Source organism: Gavia stellata, chromosome 3 (genome assembly GCF_030936135.1).
Source record: "Gavia stellata isolate bGavSte3 chromosome 3, bGavSte3.hap2, whole genome shotgun sequence".
NCBI classification, from domain to species: Eukaryota; Metazoa; Chordata; class Aves; order Gaviiformes; family Gaviidae; genus Gavia; species Gavia stellata.
The window spans coordinates 22,233,417-22,247,669 of record NC_082596.1 but is presented as its reverse complement, the minus strand read 5'-3'; the positions used below and the strand labels follow the sequence as shown (position 1 = coordinate 22,247,669).

Sequence of the window (14,253 nt, the reverse complement as noted above, 5' to 3'; positions counted from 1 at the left end):
TCACTAGTACATTAATTAGAAGAAAAATTGATCACTCCCTTTAAAATCACTAAGGAAAAAAAAAATCACTGCAACAAATGAGCCTCATACAAATATGAATTTTATTTACAATTTTCCAAATTCTCAATCAAATCCAACTTCTCAGTTAAATGTGTAGCATTTCTCCTTTAAAACAAATTAAACATTGTGTTCTTTTTGCATCTGCAATATGGAGTCCATAAGTACATGCTATTTGGGGCATCTAATGGAACAAATTTAGATCACTATGTGTTTGTTTAACACCGAAGGTATTCTGTGAAGACTTTCTTCAAAATGTATCTGCCTCAGGGACAAACATTTACATAACCACTTTCTAATGACAATTAGTTAGGGAGGTTTAAAAACCCAGTATTTTATACCAGGACATACTGTTCACATATATTTCAGGGTGTATTACCATGTTCGTATTGCAAAGTTGCCTGCTCTATAAGCAATGCCACTGAAATCAGACTAAAGATTACCCACAGATTTAGATATTATTCAATGTGAATAAAAATGGCCATTGATGACTTTTACTCGAGTATGTGTAATTATGGGCCAATCTGTACCTGATCTGGTACCCGTGTGATGTGATCTGTTCTGAAACTTGAAACCACATAGGTCATTATAATAAAATCTTTTACAACTGTATTGCACATAAGGTTCCTCAACAGCACAAATCTACATAACCGTGGACTGGACTCAGAATTTACCTGCTAACTCTCATGAGTAAAATCAACCAGATGGTAAAATCGTTTATTTTTCTCATCCCAGTGTCTGTGAATGAAGAGAAGAGGGAGAAGATATATACACTTTGGAATCCATTCAATTATTTGTTTCTTCTGCATGTGATTTGTACTTCAGAGATGAGGATTTTAAAAAAATAAAATAAAAAGCCAGACAGACCTTGGATTTATCTTTAAAAGTACCTCAAAAACATAACAAAAATTCAATTTAATTTTGATACATATTAAAACATTTTCGTCAGTTCTGCCCGACAGCATAACACGACAGAAATGCACAAGACTTTAAACATGCTTTAAAATGACATTCAACAAAGTATTTAAAATTTAATAAATAGCATACAATCACACACAAATACATTTCATACTGGATCTTTAAGCCTACTAAAAACAGACTGGCAAAGAATAAATAAAACAGTAGTTGACATTTTTGTTTTTAAAAGGTGTAGATTCTTGTTGTCACGCTAGTAGCCACATATTAACCTGCTTATCACAAAATTGGAAGTTATGAGCTTTTTTCCCACTGATTTGTTTTGCTCCAATATGTAATACCATAAAAAAAAAAATACACTGAAAGGGATTTTTTTTTTTTTTGAAACAACCAGTCTGCAACCAAATAAACCAGTTTTTAAATACAACGAATAAATAGGGAATTAGTAAAGCAAATTCAATTGCAACAAAAATGCAACACCAAGAAAAGAGCCATGGAAATATATAGCCATTCCAATATTAGACAATAATAGTACTTAAAGTGATAGTGCTTGTGCACTAAGCTCATTAGAGACCTTAATACGATTTTAGTGCAAATCCCTTGAGTCCAAACAAGCTTTATACCCTACAGTATTAGGAAAAGATCTATTACCAGTTGGAACTTATTCTGTAGTGTATTTGTACGTATTGGATATTTAAAGAACTAACATATATTGTAATATCTTCGGCCCTTTTTTACTTCAAATCGAAAAGACTAATGACTGGGGATTTTACATACTATTTGGCTGTACCATATTAGATTGCAGTTTAGGAAAGTCAGTGCTATAAAAGCTTTTGCCATCAGTTTATCTATTATATGTAAATTTCACAAATCATTGCATTTTGTACTTCTGAAAGAAAAAGAATGCTTCTGGAGAAAGTTTCTCCTCCCTTTAAATAAGTTCACATTATGATGAAATTCAAGAATATTTAGACAAAGTGTTGTATAAACTCAAAGAAAAGTACATTATTTTACATTAACAATCCTTACCAGTATTTAGTATACTAAGTTACAAGTATGTTGGCAATAGTAAAACAGAGTCAGTTCCTAAAGGAAAATAATTCTGTACAAATTCACCTGTTAATATGGGGTTAAACAGGCAGCCAAATAAGTCTTGAGCAGCCGTGTTTCTGGTTTGAACCACAGTACCAGGATAAACTAAATTTGAAACTAACTGGGATAACTTCAGTCTAAAGAATAATCAGATTATACTGGATACACACATCGTGTATTCAGAGCCATTAAAATGTTCACTCTAATAGTTCCATAACGTCATCCAGTATAAGAAATGTTTAATCAACCACACAGGCTAAAATAGTTTTAACATAATGTTGTCCTGGATTTTTTAAAACTAAAAACTAGTTTTAACTGTGAAGTACAAAACAATGACAGATATTGCTCCAACTTGTACACAATCTTTCCTAAACAATCCGTACCTAGCAGAGTAATAATGCCTCATCGTCACTAGTTTCATTTTTCACTGTTGCTTCTAAGCAAGTGTCAGGTATCTGGGCAGTGTGTACGATGCCACAGCTCTCACAGGGGCCATCTCGACTGCATGACCTTACACCGTGATGTGTTGCACTGTAAGGCTGTCTAAGCCCTGGTCCTTGATCTGAGCCGAGATCAAGTAGAGGTCTTGAACAGTCATTCATGTCAAAGTCTGATGCTACATCAGAGACTGGAATTAACATTTCAACATCATCATCCTCTTCTCTTCCACTTACCCCATTATCAAGCTGTCTCAAAGGACTTTGGTTCTGATTCACTGAGCTTGATCTCCCTAAAGTAAAGCGCACCCAGCGTAAGCCTTGAGTCATACGACTTAGCGCGCTAGTGAGCTGGTGACGTGCGGGACTTGTGCTTGGGGGCTCTACACTTGTCACTTCTCTTCCACTATCCGTGTTACCGCTACTGCCGCTCTGAGTAGAGGAACTCCCACACGCTCCGACTGTTGCTTCTATTGCTGTTGCAGGTGGGACTTTCTGAGGCAAGGTGGCAGCAACGCCACCAACTGCTCCTGCTGTGTCTCTTCTTTCATTTTCTGTGTCTGTATCATCAGATTCAACTGAAAACAGGCTTCTGTGAGTATTATTTCTTTCAGCTTCTCTACTAGTACTTTGGCTGGCAACATCATCTCCATCCGCTGAGACCAATGCCAATGATCCAGAATGACGTGACCTTGCAAAATTAAAAATTCGATTCCAAATGTTACTTGATCTGCCAGCAATAGGAAGTCTGATTGAGGTAAATCCAAGCTGAGATCGTACTGCCAGTCTCAGATTTTCCAGAACTGAAGCCTAAATGAGAAGACAAGCAACGATAAAGTGTTGACAGTATGTTAGCACTGTTCTAACAAAAGAAGAACGACAACTATTGTGCAAAACGGCATATAACCACAAAGTTGAATGTACAGTCTTAAATACTAAAAAATGTTGCATCTTTAATATTAAGGATCTGGTGTATGTAGCAATAGGCTGTTTTAAAAATCAAGCATGAAAAAAGTCTAGATTCTGTTGAGGAAAAAACAAACAGGAAAATTAAGCGGAAATACATATGGAAGAAAAAGGGGAATAAAAGAGCAATGAAGTATGTAAGGTACATTTCTGCCCAGATCAAGGACCTCTAAATAAAGGCAAAGTGAAAACCAAAGCACTATAACCTGGATATGGAACACTGATTACAGAAAAGTACATCCACAGACCCAGTGCAGACCCACTACAGCAGGTATGCAAGATCTGTTACATACAATCTTACCAAGATGATAAAGTAGTCACTGCAGATTTTAGAGTACAATACATAGAAACATGCCTCAAAAAGTTTAGGATTTAAAAACTAAATCTTCCAGAAAGATTTAACAGAGGTGACCTTTCCTTATCCACTACCATGGGGCTACCTAGAATAGAGACTAAATTAAATATCCTCTCTAGCAGAGGCTTGTAGTTTGATTTTTTCCCCCCCATTCTGGCATAATCAGTTAATTCCAGTTTCAAAATGCTTTAATGCTTCTGTTTAATTAAAATTATCTTGTATGTTCTAAACCATACATTTCCCAAATTCGGTATACATTTTCTAGTCATTCAGCTATAGAACAATGCATGCCTCAATTTTTCTGCTTAAAACCTTGTGTAACTTAATTTGTAAGGTAACACAAACATATTAACACCTTTGACTTGGGGGTCCCTTACTCAAACTTACAGAAAACAGTGCCTCAGCTAAGTAAGCTCAATTCTCAAATACTAGGTTAGAAGATCGGCCAGATGCCCACGATTCTGAAAATATTCACTGATGTCTTTAATTACAGGATAAAGTCCATATTTGCATCTTTTAATGAAGATTATGGCAAAAATATAGAATATTCTTCAGAATAGCCTTTCCCCCCCCCAATTCAATGCTTAACATATATGCATATATTTCACTTTGTTTACAAACACTGAACTTCCGTCTTCTTACGCTGCCACCTTCAGCTCCCTTCCGCAATCCTTCAGACGCCACAGGGCATACACAGCACAGTATCCAAACAATACTTCATGCACAACCTACCTCTTCCCTTCCAATAGCTCATAGAAAGATATTTGAATTCAAGCATATAAACACATATGTTCAGTAGCCTTACTTTCAAAAGCTACTGGGGAGACTGCTACCCACCCTTGAAAATCCAGCTCTGAAGGCATGTATGAGTTTTAGGCGGAAAGCATTACATACAAATCAGAACCACCAAGATTCCTCTAGCTTGAGACTACTAACTTCTAGGAAACCTCGACTAGGTATCTTCAGTCCTACACAGATTTGCAATCTTAAGATGTATATATTGCTCAAAACAAAGCAAGCTGAACACAGCCTGACTTAATACTGACTCCCTCCCCCCAACACTTAACCATATTACAAGTTTAATTTGAACTTTAAAGAGGCAATGTAAATTGAATTCTAAAGTTTTTGTTCTTACTTGTGTTCTCTCCTCTGAAAAACAAATTTTTTAAACAATGCAAGTTCATTGATTAAATAAGAGTAAAAATTTTTAACATGGAAGCATCAATGTTCTAGAATGACTTTTTCATTATTTTTGAAGGTGACGGCCTGCTCCTGACTATTCCTTATTTTTATGCTAGTTAATTTCCCAGGGTAGCTATTTAAGTTTTCAAGGCCACTGGTCTTCATAATGGGAATTCACTAACAGTTTTCCATTGTTCAAAACTATTGTACATGCATCAGTATTTTTATGGAGTGTGAAACCATGGTTACATAGAAAGACTATGAAGCAACTACATTTTGTTATGTGTCATTACAAAAGATTGCCACTTTCAGTAAGTCTTTCAAATTCCATTATATTTTAGTTCTGAAAAATAATTTAAAATATATCCAAAGCAACAGCGGTTAATTCAATTTAAGTCAAACTAAAAGAAAATTTCAGTAATTGCACGGTTTTTTAAAAGCTCCACTACCAATCTCTGACTGCAGCCACTACATGCCTGCGTTTTCCAGAATTGTCCTCTCTATCAGGAGATTTCATTTTAGTAAAACCCAAGATCTTTAGGCAATCTTTTCATGATGAAGACAGGGTCTGAGCAAGCTAAGTTTGTATGAAAATGATAATGGTTCCTAAACGTGTTCATGTGCACCAAACCTGAAGTGTCCCATACAGGGTAGGGATGTGCGGGAGACATTCGTTTGTTCCAAGCTACCTGTACCAGAGGACTTACACATCTGGGCGTGACAACTGCACCATCTTAACAGACTTTCTTGAGCTAACCCTAACTCAAGAGGCTTGTGAGCATAGCTGCACCAGAAACTGGTGAAGCTTTATTTCGGAAAAGGGGACAGCAAGCCAAATTTTTAAAAGTACAGAATTGTTTTTAAACAGAAACATACTGATCTTTATTATAACACAAAAACCCATCCAACAAGAATGAGGGCTTCTATAATGTTCATTATAGGCATTCACTAATAAGCTCATTAATAAGTTTAGTGCTAATTTAGCTACTGAAAAATCTTCACAATGTTTTCTTTCTGCTATGTTTTCAAAGCCTCTCGTGCAAATTGCAACTTATTTTCCTCTTTTCCTCTGCAAAATCCTTTGTGATGGATCACACCTGCTGCTTGTGAACACGTATGCGTGAAAGAATAAGTGAAATCTATGGCAGAATAAGTTCAATGAAATCAGTCCTGTTCAAATAAAAAAACCAAAAAACCACAATTCCCCTTCTTATGATCTTGTAAGTATTTTTCTTACATGCTCACCAATATTAGCTAACAGTAAACTTTGCTATATTAACTGCAACACATAATACAAGTTAATGCCAACTCTAATACAGCACCACAACAGGATTCTTAGACTGAGACTTTTCTTGTATTTCACAAAAGAGCATTATAACTGAAAGCCAATTTTTTAAATGAAAAAGTTGTTTTGATAGAAATTAATTCATCAGCCAAATAGGAATTGTGCTAATGATCCATCTGAGACTCAAGATGGCTAGACACTATTAACTGCCATTTCCTAGCTTTTACTTTGTTACTCATTCCTGTTTATTTTATATGATAATACAGCCTTGCCTTTGCCATCATCTTTTCTAAGCATAGTGGGCCTGACTGTACCTAAACACATATGCACAGTGGATATGAACTACCATTTTGCATTAGAAGTCTTCAGTTCTTCTTTCCCAAATTTCAAAGTGCTTTCTTGCAGTCTTAACTTACACAACAACATCAATACAGAACATAAAACTAGATCTACCAATCTATTACTTTTCATTCAAGAGGGATTCTTTAGTGTGCATTACTGGCATTCATTAACAAGAAAAAAAGCCTGCAAAGAAAACTGCATGATGCTACCATATCATTATTTTGTCCAGTGGCTGATCCTTAGTATAATAGTATTGGCCTGAAAGGAAGAAAAGGAAATTCTATAGAACAAAAAAATGCAAATGAAAGTTAAAATATCTTTATTTCAACCTCCTTAAAATTTGAAGTGGTCTGCCTGCTATTTTGGAATCCTACCTGATTTGGTGAACAAACAGGAAAATCTTCAACTGGTGGAATTAAACCCTGGGCAATTAACTGTCCATAGGATGGAGGAGCTTCTCTTCTTAACAGTTCAGCCTCAACCCTTGACAAATGAGTTTCAAATGATCTTTCAAAGAGAAAAGAAATTTCATAATACATAAGACTAAGATGTGTATACATATATTTAAAACTACATCAGACTACTATAATCTGAAATAATAAATTTCAGCAGATGAAGTTTTATTAATTTAATGGAAATTTAATTTACAAAGAATACACAGTAAGTCCTTGCAGTCAATCCTATGGGTCTGTCCAGCTGAGACAAGAACAACAAAACCAACCCAACAATAAATTCTTTAAAAAAAAAAAAAAAGGCTAAATATAAAAGGCACCATGAGAGATGCTTATATTATTTTATAAAAATTGAAGAACATGTAATCCTGGTATGAGATAGCCTACAATAGAAGAAACATGCTGTTAAATACAGAATTGAGATATTTAATTGCAGAAATGCAGCTTTTCCACACTTTCTTTTTGGTAACATCATCTGAAAGCTTAACTCTCAATAGTTAAGTGATCAGAATACTTCTATCCCATTTTCTTCACTGAAAGGGTGGTCAGTCACTGGAACAGGCTCCCCAGGGAAGTGGTCACGGCACCAAGCCTGCCAGAGTTCAAGGAGCATCTGGATGACGCTCTTAGTCATGTGGTTTAGTTTTAGGTGGTCATGCAAGGAGAAGGGAGTTGGACTTGATGATCCTTATCGGTCCCTTCCAACTTGAGATATTCTATGATTCTATGATTAACTAACCTCTTTTTACTGTCAAAGAATAAGAAGGAACAATGCCTTTAGAAATCACATGCAACAATAATTGTATGTCAACAAAAATGTTTCACGTATAACAATAAAAGATATGAAAATATTCTAAAAACTCAAGTTCTTGAGGCCATTTATTCTACTCACCTTCGCTCAAACATCCTGAGTGAGTACAATTTACAAGTACATCCCAGTGCAATGACAAGCAGCAATCCGCAAATAAGACTCCCAATGACAGCTGCAGTTATTACTCGAGTGGGCACAATGACTGGGCAATTCTCTTCATCGCTGCCGTCACCACAGTCATCTTGAGAATCACAAACCCAGCTTTCAAACACACAGCGGTTATTTTTACAATGAAAATTTCCTGGCTGACAGAAGAAACAATTTTTTTCATCTGAACCATTAGGGCAATGATTCTGGTAGTTGCAGCGATCTGAACGAGGGTAGCAAACACCATTTCGAGAGCAGGGAAACTCATCTCTTTGGCACATGGTGCAGTTGGTTTCATCCCTTCCATTTGGACAGTGCCAGTAGCCATCGCAGCGTTGCTGCTCAGTGTAGCAACCCCAATTTCCACCACATGGAATTTCCCATGGCAAACAGAAACCATCTACTTGATAGGTGGCATTGAATCCTCTTGCAGCATTCACTTTGTCAGCACAAAAATGCACTCTTATCTGTCCTGAGGATGAAACAACTGTGAGGGGAGCATGAGAGTCAAATGCTGTTAGCACACGCAACAACCTCCGTGGATTCTCCTCTAATCCATCATATATTTTGACATAGTCTCCATAGCCTGTACCATCAAGTTTAAAATCAGTGAATCGCAAAATTACTTTGCGATGGTCACCAGTGTCTATCAGCCAGGTGCAGTTGCTTCCAGGTGGATAGAAGTCAGGATAGTTAGGAGAACTGAAAGTACCATAAAAGTATTTTAACCACTGCCCACATGTTGGCACATCACAGTCTATTTCGTCTCCTAGGTCAAGACAATCAATGTTACCATCACATTTCAAAGACTCTGGAAGGCAAGTGTAAAGCTTGGTGAAGCGTGAAAGACACTGGAACTGATTGTAAGCACAAGACTGAGAGGAAGAAGCTACCAGAGGATTAGCTTTGGCACAGATTTCTTCGTCTGAGTTGTCTCCACATTCATCCATATTATTACATTTCCAACTTTCTGGAATACACTTCCCGTTAGCGCAGTGAAACTGGTCACAATCACAATTTGGTTCATCAGATTTCCCTGAAAGAAAAAAAAGAAATTATAAAAATATTATCTTTTAGAATTTAGCACTTTACGGTTTGTGTTGCATATTTATTTGCCACACCACGTAGTTCAGAATGGCAAAACAACTATTTAAATTCTCTGTAAGTCATCACAACTTTCAGCATATTTCATGATAAAACAGTTTTTTCAAGTCGAAATTCTTTTAGGGTATCAGCATGAGCCTCATCCTTAGCTGCTTTCAAATAACTTTAACACAAGCAAAAAAACCAATGTTCATTTATAGTGATTGAAAAATCTGGCTTCTAAGGCGCTAAAAAGAAGTCAGAAAGATACTGTTTCTCTCCTCTATATCACTCGAAATACAGAAACATTTTGTCCTGCAGTACTGGTTACCTTCTCAAATTCTTTCTTGTAAAAGCAGTCAGACCTCTGTTCTGTTTTTGTAGGTTCCTACTTTGTACCAAAGGATTTGAGTACTGCGTTCAGCTCTGGAGCCCAACATAAGAAGGACATGGACCTGTTGGAGGGAGTCCAGAGGAGGGCCACGAAGATGATCAGAGGGCTGGAGCACCTCTCCTATGAAGACAGGCTGAAGGAGCTGGGGTTGTTCAGCCTGGGGAAGAGAAGGCTCTGGGGAGACCTTATAGCAGCCTTCCAGTAGGCCCCCTTCAGGTACAAGAAAGCTGGAGAGGGACTTTTTACAAGGGCATGTAGGGATAGGACAAGGCATAATAGCTTTAAGCTGAAAGAGGGTAGGTTTAGATTAGATATAAGGAAGACATTTTTCACCATGAGGGTGGTGAGGCACTGGAACAGGTTGCCCAGAGAAGCTGTGGATGCCCCAACCCTGGAAGTTCAAGGCCAGGCTGGATGGGGCTTTGAGCAACCTGATCTAGTTGAAGATGTCCCTGTACATTGCATGGGGGTTGGAACTACATGATCTTTAAGGCCCCTTCCAACCCAAACCATTCTATCTTTGATTCTATGATCTATGGCAAGAGAGAAGCTGACAGTTGAAGATTACCTATTACCACCAACTGAAGAGAGAAACCTCTCTCCTCACCTCTTGCCCCTGTTTGCTCCTGCCTCTCCTCCAGCACCTAAGAAAAGAGTGCAGCAAATGCAGAAACACATACTTAAAACATACAAACCCATACAAAAATATGCTTTAAAAGTTAAGGATCCAAGTAGTGGTCCAGAAAACATGGAAGTGTGGGATTTTTTTGTGTTTTTTTTAATTCTGAAAAAAAGTCAAGACAACCCTTTATTTAAGAAAATGTGGTCTACTGGCTACTACCACACTTGTAACATCCATAATATTTTTTTCAGGGATTCATTTATTAAAGTCCCAACCATGTTAAACACTGAAACATACCTGGGAAGCAAGCTGTTTCACGCTCTGCAACAACTTAGCTGAGTCAAATACTGCTATATCATTTAAAATCACTGCAATTTCTAAAAACCATGATACAGACATTAAAGTTGGCTATAAAACAAACTGCTGTGGTCAATCCTCAAAAACAATTTCAAAAAATCTGCAATGAAGATGGTCCTATGCAACAGTAATTCAGGAACTAAATTAGACAAATATATACTAAATCTAAATAACACTATACTTAGGGTTTTAAAAAAGAAACAGGAAAAGACAGCATGATGAACTTACTGAAATACAGACTTTCCCAGAATAAGCAGGTTCTATCTTGCTTTATAACAGAACAATTCAGATTGGAAGGGATCTCTGGACATTACCTAATCAAATCTGCTCAAAGCAAGGCTAACTGAAGTTTGATTGGGTTGTTCGGGGCCTTGTCCAACTAAGTATTTTAAAAGTTCCAATGCTTAACCACACAAAGTGATAAAAGTCCTCATATCTAGCCTGAATTTCCCTTGCTGCAACTGATCTGCTGGGATCAGTCAAGTCATATCACACCTCTGTTCTCCTTTTTGCTATTTTAGTATCTTAGAAAGCATTAAAAAGAAATACCCTACCTTGAAATAATTTTTTTAAAGAAAGGTGCAATGTCAGCATTTTAAAAATGGCACAAATGCTAAGGTTTTTAAAAAATGAATGCAGGAAAAAAATGAAACCAACAAGAGTGATAAATGTTATAAGCACTACTGAAGAGTGTTTAAGTCAATAAACTTGCTGACAGAGAGTGAAAGGAGAGCAAAATGTGTGTGCTGCCAGTGATTAAGTTTTAGAAAATGTTTATTTCACTAAGAAAAAACCAAAGAACAGATCTAGTATAAATGATACAATCTTCTTGTTCTGTTACACATATATAGGTATTTTTAGATATAATTATACACAAACACATACACATTGTCATAATATTATTATAGCAAATACTTAGTATGAACCTTGGCCTTGAATTTAAAACTTGGAATTTGAACTACGAGACTTGTTCTGCCTAAACTGAATGACTGTGCCCCATAGGTGGCAGGCAATAGAGTAGAATATGCATAAGAAGAGTCATTGAACTTGCTCAAGTACTGACGAAACTCTAGCTCAGTACTTCTACCTTGCAGAACCTGGAAAAAGGTTGAGTAGAAAGCTGTAACATGGAGCTATAAATATTAATGGCAATATTGTAGTAACAAAACAGGATACGATTTCAACCTAAGCTCTTCTTTCTGCAGGCTTTTAGACGTCCCAGAAAAGAGCTGCCTACTTCATCCTGTTTTAGCATTTTTAATCACTGATCCTGAAGTCATTACATCAGGAAAGTTTACATATGAATCAAAAATCAGAGTCGTAAAATAAGAGATGTACAATATAAGACTAGTCTTGGAAGCTGTACCACAAAAGACTTCAGGATAGTACAAGATAATTAGCAGAACCCATGTGCAGTTGTAGCCAAAGGACTAACATAATCCTTATGTGCATTTACAGTGAACCTAAACCTCTGTACTTTTATTAACTCTATTTTCCACTCTACATCACCATTAGTAAACTCCATCCCATTCCAATATCTGTAATTAAAGAGGCTGATAAATTAAAAGGGGTGGGAGGAAGACGAGGAAAGACAGACAAGTGACAAAATTTACCTTCTAGTCAAGTACCCTTCCTAACTGTAATGCTTTGTTTTGTTGTTGTTGTTCTGTTTGTTTAAAATAAATACGAATATTTACCTGGAAGATATTATTTACTTTAAACAAGAATTAATTCAAACAATTCACATGGCCAATCTTCCACACCAGATTTTAAACATGGGGTTCCCTAATGGTCCCTTCACACTTGTAATCTGTATTGTTTCTATCATTCTAGCACAAGTAGGCCTAACTTGCATCCGTGTAACTGAAGTACTACTATTTTTTCCCCTTTTTCTAAGATCACATGCCACCTTTGAGCGTAGCCTTAACAATACTGAATTAAATAGTCTATTGAGGAGTTAAACTGAGCACTACTGCACGACACTAATGAGAAGAAATCAAATAACATAATGGCACAGTTGAATGTATAGCAAAAGTGTTGTTAGTATTTCAGGAGTCTCCTTTTCACACTGGAAAGCAGAAACGATCAGATGATTATTAAAGCAGATTTGTCAACTCTTTTATACACAGGTCAGTTTACAACATTAGAAGACTACTCTGGTCACTGCAACACTACACTTCCACCTCAATCATGAAATACTTCCTAAGTGTCCTATCAAGCATAGAGATCAAGCTCAAACCAAAGTTTCATCAAAGTTCATTTAAAAAAAAAAACAAAAAAATCAAACAGGAAAAAACCCAAAACCAAAATTTGTTTTTGAAAAGACATTTGAAAACATTTGGTTAAAGTCTTAAGTACTCTAAACTGAGTACCACTGCATGATGCTAACAAGAAGAAATCACATAACAGTAAAAATTGCTTATTCTTGAAAATGTTGCAACTTCTTCCAAAAGGGGTTACATACTGAAATTGTTTCAAGATCAGAGGAAAAGAGAGCAAAGGATTTTCAGAAAAACTCTACTGAGCCTGTGGCTTTCCTCCTCTGCCCATTCCACAGCCTTATCCAATATGTCCTTCTCAAAGCCCCTCAGGCAGGAACGCTGCCTTCCCTCTGCACCTATGAGAAGAGGGCAGAAGCCAATGCCTCACACAGGATAATAGCATGTGTGTGAGCAGTTAGCAGAAACAGCAGTAGAGAATGACTGATTAGACAGTAGCTTTTTTTTTCCCCCGTCATGTTTTTTGGTGAGACAGTAAGCAAAACCCAGATAGAATATTGCCCTGAAAGCTGAGCCAGCATCAAATGCAAGGCTGCATTACTTCTTCCAAGACTTGCTGAGCTGCAAGGAGCTGAAGTGTAGAGGGAACTTCTTTGTAGGTTTGAAAACAGGTGATAGAAAGGGATATGCCTGCCTGGAAACTTGAGGTTTGTGAGAGACTGACAGAGTGGAGGAAGCCGTTAAGCAGAAAGAACGCAGAACACAGAACGGTGGCAAACATACATGGCTTAGGCTAGAGGAGATCAGGGCTCATTTTACTGAATCTTGGTGGAATAGTTTTGAAGATGGGTGGCAGTGGATAGGTGTGAGAGAGTATGAATTGTTTTATGGAAGAGAGGAGTTAAGAGTGCACAGAGATTTGGAGCAGGTCAGAGAGTCGAGTATAGGCATATACTGAGGAAGCAAGAGAACGCGAAACCATTATGAAAACAAAAAGGAATCTAATGAAGTATTTTTGATAATCAGGACATAGAAAGCCATGATCATGCTCCTATATAAAATCCTAGTATCGCTTAAGGGCAGAAGAAAGTTTGGAGCTAGTCTTTACCCATTACTGCCTTCCTCCTCTCTCTTGGCAACAGCTACTAGAGCAAGAGTTGCCCATAAAACAGTCTCAAAAGATTATTACTGGTAAATAGCTTATATTGCATACTTGAATGATCCAATAAAAGTTTTGCATGTACAAAACCATATCTATATTCAGCTAGAGTAATTTATCATGTTAATAAGTTTTTAATTGTGGTCTTTTTTTAAAAAAGAGACTACACCTCCTGGAGATGGGAAAAAGTGATGCAAATGTAAAAAAAAAAATCCCACTGTTTCTTCTCTTGCCCTATTTATGCTACTCAGAAGTCCACCCTACTATTTCAACAAGTAATTTTATTCTGATGAAAAAATTTCAAATCTTAAGCTATGTTAAAAACCCTCCCAAGTTGCCTAGTATTAATAGTGAACTTCCCCCTCCCCCAAATCATTC

The 14,253-nt window shown here is 36.8% G+C and overlaps 1 protein-coding gene across 1 annotated transcript in view; it reads right to left on the bottom strand.

The window, feature by feature from the left end:
* Positions 1–82: 82 nt before the first annotated feature.
* The window catches only part of LRP12 (LDL receptor related protein 12), a 51,087-nt gene continuing 36,916 nt past the window's right edge, over positions 83–14,253 (bottom strand). Inside the window, exons 5-7 of the mRNA XM_059815311.1 lie at positions 7,976–9,077; positions 7,006–7,138; positions 83–3,311 (exon numbers count right to left, since the gene is read on the bottom strand). Of these exons, the coding sequence (XP_059671294.1) occupies positions 2,448–3,311; positions 7,006–7,138; positions 7,976–9,077 (2,099 nt within the window). The 3' untranslated portion in view covers positions 83–2,447. The remainder of the gene's footprint in view (positions 3,312–7,005; positions 7,139–7,975; positions 9,078–14,253) is intronic.